Below are 19,615 nucleotides of genomic sequence, written 5' to 3'. Positions count from 1 at the left end.
AGAGAGCACAGGATTAAGTCATCAGTCTTTCAGTAAAGTGGTATTCATCACATCTTCTGTGTTTAGTGATTAATGAAATATTCTGCTTTGGAAAAGCATTTGCACAACAATACACTGATTCTAAGCTTTATTAACCCACTTTGAAAAGCTGTTCAAAGCAAGCTGTTTTGAAAGCTATTAAATGTCATTATGTAAGTAATTATTTTCTGTTGAAACCATTGACATCACTTTTAAATGAGAGGTGCTTGTTACTTTATAGTTGTATTGATATTGGTTTCATGGAGTAAAATAAGACAATAAAACAAATTATCATGACTAAAGTCAGTTTGCATTTCTTTGACAAGAGCATCCCTTGCAACAACTTCTCTATAATTGCATGTGGTCAAGTTTGACATGGATGGTCCTGATCATTAAAACGGCAATATATTTGATACTTTATTTGAGATGGCATCCACTCAACCTTGACAAACTATAAATTCTTCATTTTAAGATCCCAGAATCACTGCAACAAGTTGGTTGTTTTGTAGCAGACTGCATAACTGCATACAAAATAAAACTGTCGAGTCAAAAGAAAATGATTAAAATTGCAAATATAAAAATTGGCAAGATAAAGTCTTACTTTTGTATCATGTTTGTGCCTATGTAAATTTGTTTCAGTATCAATTAGACTAATACTGACTTTTTAAAATGTACAGACCAGGCTCAGGACTGTAATGAAAAGGGATTGAGAAGAGCAAGCATTTTATTTTGGGTATGTCATTAATGGGCTTCTACACAGAAATGAGGTGCTTGTGAGGGTTTCAACAGCTGAGGAGAGTGCATGTTTTGTTGTCAATGGCAACATCCACAACACATTATGTGTAGCTCACCTCTCTTCACTAGCATCAGCAAACAGTACCCTCCTGTGGAGAGTCTGAGTGTAAACTAACCCTTAGGAAACATTATGAGAGACAGATGTTGCAAGTTAATAATACACAGAGAGTATAAAGTGAAGAAACAAAGTTCATTTATTCTCTGTATAATTTTAAATATTTCATATAAGCATTCAAATCCATAAAGATATGATGAACATTTTGTAAGAAGCAATAGCATTTTCATAAAAGAATCTTAACACAAAAGCAACCCGAACAATCATACTAGGAACAGGAACAGTTCATATCTCAAGTTCACACTTGTTTTTCTTCCATGGGTGTTTTCCTTGAAAGCTACTTTGTGACTAATAGCTACAGTTGAGACAAGAGTAACAGAAATGTTAGCGTCAGAGTCTGTAACAAAAGAAATGCTGATAAAGATAAGAGTTAGTTATTGTTAATTTAACCTAAGCAGGTAGGCAGAAGAACAATGTCTGTTAATAGAAAGTAACAGATGCAGTTTGAATTCAAGACAAAATTGGTTTTAAATGTAAGATTAAAGTTTACAGCTAGCAGCTCTTTGAGCTAAATACTAATCTCACAGTGCTAACATGCTGATGTTTTGCAGGTATAATGTTCACTCAGGAAATTAGCAGAAATTTCCTATTCAGCATTAAACAAAAAGTTCAGCTGAGGCTGATGGGATTGTCATTTGTTTTACAAGTGTATTTTCATAAACAGAAACATTGGACACATTTACATTTTGACCTGACGAGGGCGCTAGATGAAAAGTCAGGTTAACAGGAAAGTTATTACTGTTATGTCTCTCTTGGTCTTCAGCTTCATCCCTTTCTTCTTTCTTAATGTGTTCTTGTCATTTAGTGTGAACAAAACATGTTTTGATTTTCCATTTGAAAAGGCCAACGAGAGGTGACCCTCGGGCATCACTCTGGCCAAATGACATTTACACCAAACAGTTTTAGCCTTTAAAAGTAAGGCTAAAGCTTGCAAGCAGCGTTTTTTAAAAACAAGATATTAGTCTGGAAAACATCCCATGAGAGTGAAGTGATTCAGGAAGCTTGGACTGCTCAGTGAATTATAGAGAGGGGTTTAAGGTGAATGACAACACGGGCTGCTGTATTTCAAATTTTTTAAAGGTGCTCTGTCAGTTACTCTCAAGCCTAACTACATAAAACAGATGGTACCTATGTAATTTTTCAGTAACTGGATAGCCTCAAATTTATTCCATTTTTTAGTGTACAGATGAGGTAAAAATAAACTTTGAACCTGACTCAAAGACCAATGGCAGCTCAGTCAGTAGTTTGGTTTATTTAACCTGGTGCAGGGAGGGTTTCTGTTGATTTTTCAGTGACAGAGAACAGTTTTCATTCAGTTGATTCTGTCAACTGCAAAGTAATAATGTCCACTGACAGCCCTTAATAAGTAACGTTTGGACAAGCAGGTCCTCTCTAAGGTCTATTGTCACTAACCCACCCCATCTTTTTCCTCAATTACCATTGCTGTGATGGCATTTTATTTCAGGTCTCATCCTAGCCATCACCACGTTCTTCTAGGAACATTTCTGGGACCTATCACCATATCAGTGAGTTTTTCATGACAGATCCCAACTGTCTTTCCTTTAGGGTAAAACGTCGCTCAGTACTCAAAGGCCACCGCTACCTACAACGCCCTGATATTCTTTAAAATCATTATATATTTGTGGCATCACTGTCCTGTGAGAACCACATATCTCTAAAAAGTAAACATTTCATGATCTCAGAAAAAAACATGCAAAACATGAATAAACATTTTGCACATTGCTGCATAAACTGTACATCTCTCTCATTTTAAAAACAGATAAATTGTACTAATATTTTATATTACATATTTTTCAATTTCTATTAATGTTTCTTGACTTTTGCAGTACTTCTTTTATTGAATTTTTTCTCTTACCATGTTTATTGATATGCACCAAATACCAAGGCAAAGTCCTTGTTTGTGAAAGCATTCTTGGCATTTAACCTGATTCTGAGTAATAGATTATTTTCCAGAAGAATTCAAATTTAAAATCACCAAATTTGGAGATATGTTGTTTTAATAAGAAAATTATGAGCTGAAAAGTTACAAAAGAAGTCAGAAGTACAATATTTGCCCCTGTGATGTAGTGACGTACAAGTTACATAATATGGAAATACTCTAGTAAAGCACAAGTACCTCGAATTTGCATTTTACAGTACTTAGTTACCCACAGCTGTGCACAAGAATCCTGGTTATGTTCAGGTTTTTGGAGTATCCTGATTATGTGGTGTAAACATCACATCCTGGCTTCAGAAACTTGTTTTTTGGGGCTTATAAAACTTTGCTCCCCCGATGCTGAAACCCCCTAACTGGTGACCCCTGGCATGGCCTGCACATGTAAAGATAATGCTCTGTTTGGTTTGGCAGCAGCAGTGATCTGATTGGCCCGCCCCCACACGTTGGTGGGCGCGGTTTATTTTTGGGCTGCAGGCTTCACTTGAGCGTTTGGAAGACAGTGTGACAGCATGGACTCACGCCGCTTGGAAAGTAATGACCGACAAAATCCCAACAGAGGCAACTTTTAACTGAGGAGGGGACTTTGGACTAACGTTAACCCTGACACTAAACAGAGTCGATACACATTTTAATATCGATATTACAGACTTTCGGCAAAGTCGTGACTTTGTTTTTACTCGGGTCAGAAAGGTGATTCTCGAGACTCATAACGAAAATGACCTCACTGGACAGGTGCGTTGACAGGTTAATTAATAGCTACGTTTTGTTTTGACTTAATGGCGCTGCCGTGTGCTTAGGAATTGGTGATATTAGTCGATATAATGGAGGAAAAGCATTTTTTGGCGCGTGGAAGCAGCGAAAGTCAGTCGTCAGGTTCAAACACCTTGTCCGAGGGGGAAGAAATGACGGCTGGGCTGGACGTCGGCGTCTCTGGAGACGGAGATGATGGCCACAACTCGGACTTGGAAAGTGTCAGCGAAATAGAGGAGGATAGAAATCCAGAGTACGACAAGGAGCCACCAGGGGATGAAGAAAGTGATGAAGAAGACGAAAAGGTAAACAGTCTAACCATTTAGCCACTGGAGATCCAAGTGTGCGGTTTGCTTGACATGTTGCACACAAACTATCCTACACGCTGGGGGTGGTGCAGAATTACACAGTTTAGGTGAGACGTGACCGTAATCAGTTTTAATACCTGCACACAGTAAGCAAGAGAAACACTTCTAAAGACAGTAACCTCATGCTCCTGCTGTCAAAATATCTATAAACAGCCACCTGCATGAGCTTCCTTTTGCCTGAGTTCATGTTTGGTGGGTTGCACATGTCATGAAGTCAGTGCAGCACACAGGCTAAGTATAATTCATGCTGCCTGTGAGCCTCTTTGACATCATCCACTCAATTTACTAGTCATACTCATCTGAGGCTAAACTGCTGCACTGCTTTCTCTGTTGATGAGTTTAGACTTATTAAGTCAAAGTCTAGTCCACGTTTCCCCGTTAAAGGGTCTTTTGGGGGGAAGGTAAGGATAGAAATACTGTGTACAGATTGTAAAGCACTTTGAGGCAAATTTCTGATATTGAGCTATATAAATTGATTTGGGAATTTGTGCCTATTATGTAATGCTATTACATTGCAGTCACAGAGCTGAGCATCCATTTATCTGAAAAAGAAATATCTGGCAGCCTTTGAGGAACCCAGGAGGTCATTTAACAACACTTATGCACGTTTTCCAACTATCCAAAAATATTTTTAACTTATTTTACATGTTGCGCTTTCCTTATCCAAACAAAAATAGGAGCCAGAAATGACGTATATGTCGTTGCTCAGTTTCTACATGAATAACATTTTAAACATTTTCATCTGTAATATTAATTTTACCCTTGTTGCCAGTTTATTTTGTCCACCTAGCTAAAACTAATGTAATCTAACACAAAAGTCTGCAAACTGTAGCACCAAACTAATCAAGTTTAATCACCCCCCCCCCTCATATTTTGCTTGTGTTTTACAAAAATAGCAAGGACAGATTTAGTCATTTCTGGCTATCGGGATTTGGATACACGATCACAACTTCAGAAACGGGTTAAAAGTCACGCAGACTTCTTTTTTATCCAGATGGTTAGAATAATCTTTAAGGCTTATTCTGGAAACAGTGCTTTGGGGCTAATCAGGGCTAGCTAAGTGCTAATCTTTTAGAGGAGCATGCAGTTATTGTAGTGTTTATTCAGGAAACAGATGGGGAAAATGAGGAAGACAAAATTCATGTCTCAGCCTTTAAATTTATGTAACACTTTTCTTGGTCATTTTCCATACTGGTTCGACTGGCTCTGATGCAGCCTGATGTGTGCAAGGGTGTGTTTGAGTTTTCAAGCGCTTGCCTAGCTGAAAAATCCTTTCTAAATCATATCATGCAACATGACTTCAGGCTATAGGTGTGGCTGACTGTCATTCCTTATACAGTCCAGCATAAGCAAAGGGAGGATACAGAAAACTGTGCAACATTATCTGTCTATTACTCCACACTTTTTGCCTCATATTTTATTGGATGCAATATCCCAAGGCAGTATAGCAATTCTGTACTTTTTGGCATGACACAAGCCCACTGTCATGAATCAGAAATGGGCCCACATTGTATTTCCTGTGAGGACACTACAAGGAATAAACACAAATGGAATCTAAATAATTTCATTAATAGTCAATGCTTTGTTTCTCCACACTCTGAGTGTTAAATCAGTATTTGTAAGCATATCAGACTCTTCAGCATGTACTAACATCCCCTGGAACATACCCCCGGGGTGGTGTCATGTTTGCTAACACTGGCGCTTAACTAATTCGGTTTGGCTGAATAGCAAGTTGACAGTCCATCAGCTTAATAGATCTGAGATATCACAGACGAAGTGCATAGACTTTAAATAACTTTAAAAGCAAGAGCCAGAGCAGCATGTATTGGATGAACCTTGTGCCCTTTTCTCCTGATCCTTCTAAAATGTCAGTTTGTTCCTTTAAAACCAGTCAGGAACACTTATTCTGGCCACAGAAGAGAAGATTTATTAATTTGGCCTGCTATACTCAACTAAATAGACATGTCACCGGCCAAAACACCACAAAGCAGGTCAGATGACCTGCTAGTAAAGAGCAGCCTTCCAGTGGAAATAGTATAGTGTTAATCAGGGAACCCTGACTTTTGACGTATATCTTGCTGCTGTGCAGTTAAAGAAGGAATCTCTTCTGAGAACTCGGATGACATCACCTTTCCAGACTTAGCCCCGTATAGAGTTTCAAGGAGTAAGATACTTACTACTGTGGTGCTTTGTGGAGTTTTGCACAATGTTTATTTGATGCCTATCTTCACAGAATGGCAGTGTCATTGCATTGTTGTCCATCCCAGACATCTAAATCAGTCCAGTGTCGTGGGCAGTGACAGAGAACATTATCTGCAGGATGAGAGACCCACGCATAATCCTTTCTTACATGCACAAGATAAAACAACAGAAATGGATTAGAAATGGGTAGCATACAGTCCAGATTCATAAACAGGTTATTGTTTCCAGCTCCTTAATTGTGATGATTTTCTTCTTTTCTCTGTTTATGTTATTGTAAATTGAATATCTTTGGGCTTTTGGACTGTTGATCGGACAAAACAAGCGATTTAAAGCAATTTAATGACGTCACCTTGGACTTAAAAACCAAAAGTTTGTAATTGAACACTATTGTATAGAAACCAGCAAATATTCAAAAAAACAAAAAAACGACTCAAAATGTTTAGTCCCTTAAATGTCAAAACAAAAGAGATTTTATTTGCTATCATATGTGACAAAAAAAAGCAGCAAATCCTCAGTTTTGAGAAGGTAGAACCGAAGAATATTTGGCAGTTTTGACTGAAACAATAATTGATTATCCAAAGAGTTTTTAGATTAATCTTCTTTAAACTGACTAATTAATTAATTGACTAATTGTTGCAGCTGTAGTCTACTCCAGCTCTGTTTAAAGCAAAATTTACCATAGAAGGATATAATCGAAGTATTGACTAACTAAATATGAATTTTACAATAACCTCCATATTAGCTTCACAGAAAAGTACTGTTTTGGTCCTCCCTTGATATACATGTTTGACCATGTGTGCTTTATTCTTTGCTTTAACTGCATGTAGGAGTATTTTAAATAGTTGTAGATTTCAGATAATGCTGGTTTCTAACCCTCAGTGAGATTGACACACTGCTTGCCAAGGTACACAATCTGTCAGTGTGTTAATCCCTGTGTTCATTGTCAATATGTACTGCTGTATTTATATCCCCTCATAATCATAAATCCTGTAATCCATACTTTCTCATCTCCACCTCTCGTGTTGTGTAAGCAGAGTACAGGAATTGCCAGTTGTGTTATACTTAATCCCACAATTTCCTATTTGGTTTTCTTGCATTTAAATTTGCTGTTGTAACAACAAATACATTTCCCACTAAAGCTTTGTCTTATCCTGTGTATTTCACCATTTAAATATGATACTTTAAGCAATGTATGATATCTGAAACCAGTATTCCCATGATAAGTAATACAAACTTGAGTGGGAAACTGGAAAAGTGGGCAGAACCATTTTCAGTTATCAGGGAACATCTTGCAACAAAAACAATTCTCAAGAGAACACCTTTTCCCATTCTTCCCACAAGCCAGGTTTACTCTTTCAGGCTCTAATGACTGCAGATGTTTGTGTAGTAGGAACTTGACAATCAGGTGGATTATCCTCAGTATACAGAGTGAGCAGCAGCATTAACTGAATGGCTTACGAAGATGCATATTCCATATAAACAGCAATAGACATTCTTTAAAAAGAGTTTTTAAAAAACAAAGAGTGCGTAATTCATCAATAATCATAAAAAGAAAAAAGGATAAAAACAAACACTCAGTAATTCATAAAAGATTAAAACTAAGCAGTTGTACAAATTTGTTAGAAATGTACAATTTACATACAAGTTAATGTTTACAAGTTGTTCACCATGTAGTTAAGTCTATATTCATTGTAGGTCTGAACAGCAAAAGGATCACAAACAACTTTCTTCATTAATTATTAGAAAGATTTTTCTTTTAATGATTTCCTATATTAACTTTTTAAAAGTTAGAGTCGGAAAGTGTGTATCATTTATCGTCATTTTCGTTCAGTCACATGTGAGGCTCATAATTTCAGAGCATTGGCTTATTTATGAATTACCGTAGGTTTGGGCTGACTGACATTCAATAATGAATTCAGAATATCAATATATGCAGATAATGCCAGTAGAAATGATCATGCGCCTCTGAGCAAGACGTGGTACACATTTAGGGTATAAATATGCAGAATGCAGGTTGTTATTCATGTGCAAGTGTTTGTTAACAGGTAGTAGCTACAGAGAGAAAACACTGCTGCAGTTTCTACAGCTGGCTGACAGCTGATCCAGTGTAGGTCAGCTGCCGCCGTCATCACAAATGGACGTCGCTTCATGTGACGCGTTCGCGTACGTTCGAGTTCATTGTTTAGTAGTCTGGCCCGCAACATTACTGCTTTGGTTCACTTTCGCCGTACTCACAGAGATTGCGTTAGACTTTCTCTTTGTCCGTCATTCTGACAAATAGTGTCGAAAAATAGAGAAAAGATGAGAGAACAGACACTTTTCATGTCACTACACAAAGCAGATTAATTATTTTTACCTCCTTGCAGCCACTTGCCTCCCCCTCAACATTAGCTGCTGCTGGCTGATAAACGTTATCAGGGGCGTCGTTAGGATCTTGAAACATTTTGGCCTTAGCCCAGCCCAGAAATCTTCACATTTTCACCTGATAATTGCACCCCCGCCCCCCCACCCCACCCGACACACAACCGCACTGCCCAAGATAGCCCTGCCTACCCAGAGTAAGGAGATCCTCCCACAACAACTCCATCAACTGAAAGTGAATATTGGACTTGCATTCATCAGGTGGCCAGAAATACAACTCCAAATGAATGATAATGTTGCGCTGTGCCTGCTGGATGTGGAAATAAGCAATTGTTTGATACGAAGTTTGACATATTAGTTTAAAAGGTGAGGATATATAAATGTTGTGTTCACAGCTTCTTCTACGCCCAAAGTTTAAATATCAGCGCATGCAATAAAGCTGCTATTATTGTGCCTTCATGTAGGTTTATTTGTCTCTACTTCTGTACTTTTATCCTGTATTTGACTTTATTACTCTGACTTTACATCCATTCATCTTTATCCATCACCCAGCAGACAGCTGCTGTCAAGGGATTTATTCAACCCCATGTTTGCCCATGCGTGTGTATTACACTGGATGACGTACTGAATGGAGCAGTCAGATCATTTACAACAGGATTGCACCTGCCAAATAACGAATTACTTCCCTAAAAGCAAAATCAATAATATTATAGGGGGCTGTAAAAAATCAACACAACAACCCACATACATAGATTTAAAAAAAAAAATGTAAATGTATCTGCTAAAATGTCTTTCTCAGCACTTCCCTGTGGAGCAGTTTGGTTTGAACAAACTGGCACACTGGTCTGCAGTGAGTAATGAGTTTGTTCAAACGGGAACTAACCATGTGTGACACTTGGCACTCAGCAGGCTGCATTAACTGGAGGATTAAAACAGCTAGAAAGGTTTGTTGAATTGGAGCTGCTCTGTTTAGGTTAGCACGACACTCGTTTATCACATGAAGACATGGTCATTTGGTCTGGCTATGTTTAACGTACAAGGGCCGCTTCTGGAGATTATGTATGATTTAAAAATAAATAAATGGAGGGAGACGTTGAAGTCCTTTTAGATTTACATGTTTCATACCCTTCACATTGCCTTTCTCTAACTTTGCGCTCAATGTAAACACATTTGGTGCTCATTCTTTTTGCATACAGTGCTGCTCAAACCTCCATCATTCCTGCTGCTCCGGTTGGTGCTGGAATAGTTAATTAATTGAGAAAATTAATCACCATACATTCACAGGTTTTAGCTTCAGAAATGTGATGATTTGCTGCTCTTCGGCTATTTATGTCAATACAAATGGAGTATCTTTGCATTTTGAGCCACACCACCAAACTCCAATATGTGGTGTTAATGGGGTAATCCTGGCAGCTAGAAGGGAAGTGGACTGAATTAATTAATGGAAATTTGTGTTCTATTCTTGAATTCTCCTTCATATATTGCAGCTTGGAATGTACATGCTAAATGAAATGCTAATGTCATAAGGAGAACTATTAAGCCCTTGGGCTGGACTATAAAAAAACAATAATTATCGCAATATATTTTTCAATAACAAATGTTCAATAAATATTCATGTTCGATTTTATTCACTCGAAACATACACAAATCAGGACTTAATTTCTTTCTTTTCCTTTTTTTTTGTTGAGGAAAAAGGACTGAAAAGAGCTTTTGATTAATTTGACCAATGCATATTTGTTGACAAAGATCTGATACTTATACTGATAATTATCGTTAACGAAAGATATGAAACTTTTTATCATGAGAAACATGTTTGCCCATATCGTCCAGTCCTATTAAGCCCATGAAAACAGTTATGTAATCTCTTGTGTGGCTCTGAAGGAGCTTTCCAATATCTGACAAAATAACTCTGATGATGTTATTAAGGATCTCTTGCTTGAGACTTTATAACAGAAAGCCTGTGTTGCAAAGTGAAAGTGTGTACTAAAATATATTGGCATGAACAGGATGAAATAAGTTGCATCATGCGAAGTGTAGGATCCAGGGTATTTGGATCCTTACTCATATTAGGGGGTTAAATGTGAAGATATCTTGACGCCTGCTACTTCGATTTTGACTACTACTGAAAAATAGAAAATATTTTTTACAAATCCCCCAACTATATAGGCGTGCAGTACTAAATCCCTGTTAAGGAGATACATTTTATGTCATCTCAAAGTGCCTCACTGAACATTGTCAACAGTTTTATGGTGAAATATGGCCATTGATCTTGGCTGTGTTTGTTCATCTTATGCAATGGATTGACTAATATCACATATACTGTCTCAGTCTGACATAACCCTTTGCTTGATTCTATGAGGGCCTGTTCCCTAAAGTTAGAAGAGCAACTGTCAAACATTGCATCAGTGCTTGCTTGTGTAACAATATTTGCTTATGTTTGACCATGTTTAACTCTCTTTCTATGCAATGATTTTATTCCTTTGGTGTGCCTCTAAATAAGCAGCCATTTATTTAAGCAGGCAGCCAGTGAAGGTGATTAGAGGGACATCCAGTGTCAGTGTATGCTTTGTGGCTAAGAGGATTACCTCAATCTGGTTAAGACTCTTTTCACTCCTACGTTGGACTTTGTGTCTTTCCAGGATCCATCTTTGATTTTTGACTCTTCTTTCTGTCCTTTGTATGTGTGCACGTCCGGGTTTTAATCAGTCTATGATGACCGATTTTTTTGTAGTGATATAGGAGCTTAAATTTGTTGGTAACCAAGCAAAATGTCTCTAGGTCGTAATTTACCTTTAGGTCTGTGTACATCATCGGAGGGAAGCAAGGTAAGACAATCCTACAGCTGACACTCTTGATTAGATTAGGAAGCAGGGTGAATCTAAAGTTCCTGTGGTATTTTCTGTAATGTTTTTTTAAAATCTTAGTTTGTTTTGATATTGATCTACTTTTTGTGTTTTAATTCCTACCTAAATTATATGCATACTGTGTGCCACCATAGGTTATTTTATGTTTTTAGATTTGGTTGTGCTGTGAGAAGAGTTAATACCCTTGAGCGGATATTAATTTGTTAATCTGGTGTTTGTCAACAACAGGAGGACAGAACTACAGTTCCTCCTGTTTGCACATATATGTGATGGCTGGCAACAAAATAGTAAAACACAGTTGTAAAAATATAAACCATGTTTTCATAGGTGAAGTTATTATTATTGAGAAATACTGTACACATGTTCCTTTATATGCTTAGAATTTCATACAATTATAGTATATAATGATGCATTTATTAAGTGTTTATATAGTGCTTAAGAATGCTAAACGGGTTTAAAATAAAGTGTCACACTGTTAGCCCTGTGTAGGACTTTTAGCGCTGTAGGCTGTCATTAAAATACAACCTACAGTGCTAATAAGGAGGTGATCAACTGTAGTAGTGTCAGTCTGTATTAAATTAACTACCAGCCACACATTGTCACCAAAACTGTGGAAGCTTTCGTACCAGTAAGGAGGTTATTAAGGAAAACAAGAGACAACTGCAAGATAATTCATTCCTGTTACCCATGTTGCAGAAATAAAAAGGATTCTTGGCTGAACCTGGAGAATTTTGTCTTGCAGAATAAGCTGATGTTTATGCTAGTAAATCAGATTGCTCTTTAAAAAAAACAATTTGCTTCAGTATCATGGTTGAGTCAGAGACACAAAAACAACCCTAGCGGTTACACTTTCACACGGTTCTTTAGAGACTTTATTACTCGACTTATTATTATTATTATTATTATTATTATTAGTATTCTTCATGGTGGAAATCCCAGATGCACGTCATGACCAAAATGTTATCTGGTTGTTTAGTTGCCTAAGGAATGTATACAGAGTGTCTAAGGCAGTGACTTCCTTGGTGAAAGAAACAATGAAGAAATAAATTTTAACATGGTCAATCGCATGAAACTGAAGAAGGAAAGAACCGTTGCATTTTCTTTACTTTAGATCATGTCAACACAGGAAACGTATCCCCCTGTGACAACACAAAGGTCAAATACTCAAAGCTGAAGACATTCTTTAGCTAATGAAGGGAATGTGTCAGTGTAAGCATAAAAATAAAGTGTCCATCGGATGACTGAACTGTGGAGCACCCTGTGGAGAGTTCTGATCACACTGAGATATTTGGATTTGAGCCATGAGACTTCTAAGTGTGCTGTTTTACTCATGGGTAAACACTGAGATCCTCATTGCAGAGAGCAAGGGAAAAGAGATTCAGGCCAGAATGGAATTTGGGGAGAGTTGAAGAAGGCAGATGTTTGGTGACAAGGTCGGCCAGAACATAGTTAGCTCTACTGCAGTTGACCCTGAGAAAAAGAGCGATGAACATGTTCCCTATTTCAAGAGTTTACAGAGCACAGCTGCATCGCATGAAATGACCATCACATTAATCACACCATGTGTTTGTTTCAGGAGTCATATAAGTTACTCAAAAGGTCTGGGTTTTCAGTTTTCACAGAAACTGTAACAACAATCCTCCTCTTACTGTTTTCTTCAACCTACTGACCATTCGCTAAACCCCTCCCCCGAATTGTGATTCTCCAATCATAGCTTAGCAACTGTAACTAGGCCTGACTGATGAGATTTCTCCACATGCTGAAGCTGCGTGCATGGTGCAGTTGTAAGATCATGTGAAGAGTTCTTACTATCTACAGTAGTAACAGAGCATTACTTCCAAGTGCTAGGAGCATGTCATTAGCTAACTACATTAGTTTGTCAGGTACAGATAAAAAAATAAAAATAAAAATAAAGCCATGTTCATGTTGATCTATTTTGTACACTGTGTAGAAGCCAGTCCTGGATGCGCCTAAACTCTGATAGTTTCTGGATTTGGGGAAGTTTACACTTCAAGCCCAGCCAAACTCATTATCCAACTAATCATTAAATTTACCAAACATCGCATTGTGAAAACACACCGTTTAAAAATACAGGCAAGTCTATAAGCTAAGCAGCCAAACAGGATTATGTTAGAACAAAAAAACACTCTGATCTTACTCTTTTTTTGTCTTTTCTTTTTTTCTCATCATACTTCTACTTATCATTTCAGGACAAACTGCCCAAGGTGAAAATATGTATACCTGATCCAAACAGCCACACTTGAATGTAGGTTGAAAAGCCGGCTGTCATAGAGAGGGTGGACACGATATCATTTAAATATGGGGATAAAGACCCACATTTTCAGATGGTCTCTCTTGGAAGACATTCATAGTGTTGCACCCGGTTGCTCACATAAATGTGACATGAATAGTTTAACAAATGAACAAACAAAGCTTGAGAGAGAAGTTCGAACCCTCATCTTACCTCTGCTCCCTCACACCTGCTTCGCAATCAGTATGAATGTCATATTGTCTTTTTCAGAGTTATAGAAATTAATCGACTGTCTGACAAACAGTTCTGATGGAGTATACTGTCCCCTTAAGAAGGATTGGGGATCCTCTCTCCGAACAGTATGCATTATCTTGTCGAGCATCAGTAAGCCTTTTAATGCCGTGTGAACCTGTTGTAATTCTACAGTAAGTGAATTTGTATCATTGTGTTTATATAAGGCCCCCTTGGAAGGTGGTAGGCGTCATCTGAAAAGGTTATTATAGACAAGCTTATAATTTATAGTCGTTGCTAGACTCATAGTAGGATGGAAATTTACTTTGAACATACTAGAATGGAAAAAACACACTTTGGCTGAATTGCCTGGTTGGCTGATGACATTTCATTTGATGGCAAAATAGCAACCACGATGAAGTGAGATTATGTCACAAGCACCACTCTGCAGTCTGTGGTGTACTTTCAAATGCAACAACATGGAAAGCCACAGGTTTTGGCTTTTAAAAGCTGCATTTTGTTATTCAGTGTCAGTCTAAGTGTTACAGGGGGAAATTCTTAATGGTCTTCTTAAAGCTGTGACAATGCCTAGATGCCCAGTTGAGTTTAGATTTTAGTTACATAAAATATAACATGTATAAGCATGTCTGGAAAGTGAAATTTGCTCATTACCAACCCATGTTACTCTCATTTGTTAGTTGTAAAAGGATATGGTAGAGAAACAACGGCAGGGAGAGCAATGAGTGAAACAAGGAACAATGATGACAGGAAAGAGGTTCTCTGCAATGCCTCTTGATGTATGGGTCTCTCTTCCTTTTTTAGTATAAATGCATACTCATTATATCTTAGCAACCAATGAAATATGTGCTTGCACTTGAGTTGTTTTCTTTGCCAAGCAAAGTCTAGTAGCATAGACCACATACAAGTATGTGAATGCCACAGAGTTTTTCTCGGCTTGGACTATTGGGTGTATTTATTACTTGACCTTGAGAACATTGTCCCTGTGTGCAGCCTTGCTTTTTTGCTCTTTCGAACTTGCATTTGCCTGTGTAGGATATACAGCTCTTCCTGTTGCTCTGTCCTTTTGTTTGCTTGTGAAGTGTCTCATCTCTGGAGCTGAGTGTACGAAGCTTCACTTCCAAGGTTTTACGTCTTTGTAGTCTTTGCTGGTAAAGGTCAACAGCAGAAGTTAAACCTCTACTGAATGTTTGCTCTGCTTAGTCAGTCTTATCCACAGGTGCTTGAACTGTTCCCTCTGTTTGTTACAACATTGATAAAGTATAGTGACTCTTGGCACACACTATCAATTTTTTAGTTTGTTTCATTTTTTGTTTTCTTGTACTTTCTCTTGCTTGTTGTCTGCCTCGAATCACTCTTTCCTGCTTGGCTCTTTCCTTTTCTTTATTTCCACTTACTCTTTAATAACCTTTTATTGCATCATTGCAATATTATTGGTTCAATGGGAGCCCAAGTTATCTGAAGTCAGTGATTATTTAAGCTTCTGTAATATCCATTTTTAAAACATCAATGTATCAAATAACAATGTGAAAACAATAAGACAATGGCGTCTCTTGAAGTGATGAACTTAAAGCGACTCATCTCCTAAATCTGCAGCTTTACCTCATTGTTTAGCTCTCTGGCCCCCAACTTTACTGTTTTGGTTCCCTCTCACCACTCTCATTGTATTGTTTTCAGCACTAGCAGGCAGCTTTTTTTTTCTGTGAAAAATCTCTAAAAACCCACTGTAAATGACCTGCTCACCAGCAAACAGCGGACAGACATACTTAACAACTAGCTCGTGAACATAGTGGAGCCTTTAGCTGCTAACGAGATAGGTATTACGCTCTGGAGTTGGTCAAGACCAAAAACGGAGCTGAAAGAGCGTGAACATTGGACTTACATTGCCAACTCTGAAATAATGATAATGTTGCTCTGTAACAGCTGGATGTAAACTTTTTGCTACTGTGTTTGCTGTATAGAGAGAGTATTGCCGTTTTAGTGTATTAGAGATTAGTATAATAAAGTATAATGCATTATAGTTGTGCCTTTTTGAGTGACAGGAAATAATGTAGTAGTTTAAAGCAAAACAGATATTGTGGTTCACAGTGTATTGTAGATTACAGGGGCTTCAGGATGCCAGATTGTGTAATCTTATGTACAATCAAAGTGAGAGGGTTGGTTTGTATATCTAACACCCAATAATCTGAATAGAAAGTATAAAAGAAAACACACACATATAGAAAGGGAGTCCCAGGTTGTCACACATTCCATACAGGTTAAGGTACATCTCTCAGTTTGTAAACACAACTGATTTTGCGTGTTGTGCAGTCCACCTTCTTTGTTTCACTTGACAACAAAGGATTATTGCTACTGTCCACTGTGTGTGAAGCTGAGGGTGGAAAAGAGGATGGAGGATGGAGGAAGGAGGGGCAGGTCAGGTTTGATCATGCTTTCAGGAGCTGTGCGTGGCTCTGTGCCGCAGGGAGGGAGGAATGGTAGGTGAAAGGGCACTGGCAGCTGCCAAAACTGCTACCCACTGAGCACACAGTGAGCAAACTGCAACTGGCTTACTGCAGTGCTTTACATGTAATCAAGTTGGCATTTAAAGGGACACACAATCTTACAATCAATGCAAATGTTTCGGAGTGACAGAAATTTGACTTATGTCCTCTTATAACTGAGCCTTACGCCAGCTGTTTTATAAGTTGCTTGAATTCAAACATTCATGGAACAGGAAATACAAGTTTACTGATTACCCAGATGATCATTTCTAATTGCCTGGTAAGCTCAGCCAACCAAAAAATCAGATGAAACTCCAGCTTTGGCAGCCCACCACACTTTTCACAGGCTTAAATTTTTGTGTTTGTTCATCAACCAAGTCAGGAGGATGAAGGCAAAAGGTTGCAAGGATTACAAGGCTTTATACAGTTGCGTTTGTTTGTTGTGTGTTGGGTTGAACATTGTCAGATCGTGCTACATGCTGCCAGTAGGAACATGCCCAGTGGTCTCTGCCAGTGGATGGAAAAAGCATTTTCTGTATCACACACTTCTTCTCAAGTAGCCCATTTTTTCACTTTAAAAAAATATTGATTCATTGATATTGCATGTTTGCGAAGTCAAGTGAAAACCAAATGTCAAACCAAAATATATTGCACGCCTCTAAACTTCAGACTTTGACCAAATACACAGATAATAAGCTGAAGTGCTGATTATCTTACTTCCTTTTTTGAGTTGAAAGTCATCTACCAGTGATAGTTATTTTGGTCTGATCTGACTGTAAAACAACCAACCAAACAAAAGCGAGTCATTGCTTCTCTTATCTTATGTCATTGTTACAGGTATGCAACAATCCAAGGCCTTAATGAAAAAACTGCAGATAATTTCGCTTAAGCAGCCCTAAAGGAAGGATGATGATGCAAGGCAACGGAAGCTGAAATATATTGAGAAATACATCTTCATACTTCTATAAAATGCTTCTATCATCCTCTGTAATGTAGAAACCCTACATATGGTGGCCCTGCAGTCACTAAATAGAGCTACAGCCTCCATCAGGTTGTGCATAACGTATCATTATGGTCCGTGGTATTTCGGCGTTAAGGTCGTAATGACCTATCCTGAGAATGTTTGCCAGATGCTTCTGGATCTAAACAATGCGACTGGATGATGCAGGAGTTTACCTCTGATTGTTTCACAGCTCTAAGCTGCTTATAGAGGCATTGCTTGGTTATTTTCAGTTCACTTTAAAATTACATAAGAGTCAGTTTATTCTTTATTTCATTGTGATTCATCTTAATGTATTTGCCTTGAAACAGTTGCACCAGCTGTTCAAACATTGTTTAGTTATTAGTTGTTACCAAATATTTACACACATGAACAACCAGGTGCAACTGTTGCACAGCTAACTGAACCAACTGGCCCCAAAACTGTCGTGTTTGCATGTTATATGAGAGCTTGTGCTGCTACAATGATGCTACAGAGTGCAAATGAACATGTGGCTATCACAACTTTTCATCTCACCCTCAATGCTGGTATTGGCTAAGTATCAGGGGGTGGGTGTGTGACTCAGTTTGTTTTTATCAAGCCTATCTATATTAGCTACAGTGTTCAAGAAATGATGATTGTGCTTAGACAGTGAATTTGTTAAAAATAAAATACAAACTTTGAAAGGTTATCTTGCAATGTTGCATAAATTCCTCTATTTGAAAAAACTACTACAGAGTAAAAGTCGCGTATGAAAATGCAAATTTCACTTCCTTCTCATTTTTAACATTTTTCTGGTTAGCCTGATCATGTCTTGTCTCATGACAATGTTCTGCACAGACTGATAATGATGTCATTATGTCTCACCAAAGCATAAGGTTATATAATAAAACAAATGTCTTCTGTGAATATATACAGTACATTTAAACTGTCAAATCTACAAGAAATGTGACGATGTACTCTATGTATGTGCCTCCTCAATATAGAGTTTAGTCGTTGCTGAGAGATAATGCATGTTCCACCATCCTGTTATCAGATCCATGTTTCTTTTTCTTTCTTCACGTGTTGTCTCAGTATCACTGTTACAGGTGAGGATTGTAGGTATGCACGGTCATATCTCATATTGTGGTTAATGGTATTGTAGATTTCAGACAAACAATGAACAACACTGTTGCAGCGGTATTACATGTCAGGGTCATGAGATCTGTTTGTTACAGACTAGTATCTGTTTAGAGCTACAAACAATTGCCCCTTGACTATTATATCTCATGTTATTTCTTTTAGAGCTGGTGACTGAAAATCATCTTTGTTGCATAAAATTCTGTGTTTCTAAAGTTAGGACCATGATTATGCTTTCAGCGGAAACATTTAGAGCCTTTAGCCTTATTTTTATTGCTGTTTGTTCTGACTCTCTGCTGCATCACTCTTGCTTTACATTTCTGCAATCATTGAGAGGCCGTGCCACCCTACAAAGAATTGGTTTAAGTTGACCTAAATAGTACTTTGATGAATGAATCATCCCATAGAGAAGCAGAGGGTATTTCCCTCTACAAAATGCTCTGAGCCATGTATATTTTTGTATTCTCAGGGAGGGCCTCTTCCTCACCACCGGGCATTGTTATTGTATGAGCTTCTTGGTCATTATCTCCTGACAATACAATAAGCTGGTGCAACCTGTTGTGGTGTGAAATCTTTATCTATTTTTAACCATCCATATTCCTCGATGTAGACAGTTGCATACTTGATTTACTTTTCTCAATAGAATTGTGTGGAAATATGTTTTGCTCCTGCTCTCTGGCAGTATTTCTGTTATAACATCCAACTGCTCAGTGGACGTTTGGGATACTGGCCTATTGCTTAGATTGTTCTGTTTCTCATTGAAATGCCATGTGGAAACGGGTGAAAAGCTTACAAGTCTTGGATTGAAAAACTGATTCATGAACTGCATTTTGTGCTAAGCTATGAGCTGAACATTATTTGGAGAACACCCTGGGAATCCCCCTCCTAGATCATTTGAGAAGTTAAATCCTCCCCTTAGCCTGAGGTTTATGGATTTGTTTCCCTAGATTTCGACTTTGACTAAAGCTTAGAGCAAACTAATAAATAAATTAGATCACATCTTAATTCATCTGTTGCACAAAGCTGTCTAAGTCTTAAGTATCTTAAGTAGGACATTTACCATAAATTCTGGGTAAATTAAGACATAAGGGTGTGTTTTTTCCA

The 19,615-nt window shown here is 37.8% G+C and overlaps 1 protein-coding gene across 5 annotated transcripts in view; it reads left to right on the top strand.

Moving 5' to 3' along the window:
• The first annotated feature begins 3,393 nt into the window (after window positions 1–3,393).
• Window positions 3,394–19,615, top strand: part of mast4 (microtubule associated serine/threonine kinase family member 4) — a 97,973-nt gene continuing 81,751 nt past the window's right edge. For all 5 annotated transcript variants that reach the window (XM_046067628.1, XM_046067627.1, XM_046067626.1 and 2 more), the window contains exon 1: window positions 3,394–3,940. In XM_046067628.1, the coding sequence (XP_045923584.1) occupies window positions 3,707–3,940 (234 nt within the window). In that variant the 5' untranslated portion in view covers window positions 3,394–3,706. The remainder of the gene's footprint in view (window positions 3,941–19,615) is intronic.

The sequence above is a fragment of the Micropterus dolomieu genome, linkage group LG13 (assembly GCF_021292245.1).
Source record: "Micropterus dolomieu isolate WLL.071019.BEF.003 ecotype Adirondacks linkage group LG13, ASM2129224v1, whole genome shotgun sequence".
Lineage (NCBI taxonomy): Eukaryota > Metazoa > Chordata > Actinopteri > Centrarchiformes > Centrarchidae > Micropterus > Micropterus dolomieu.
This window is presented reverse-complemented; position numbering and strand designations above follow the sequence as displayed.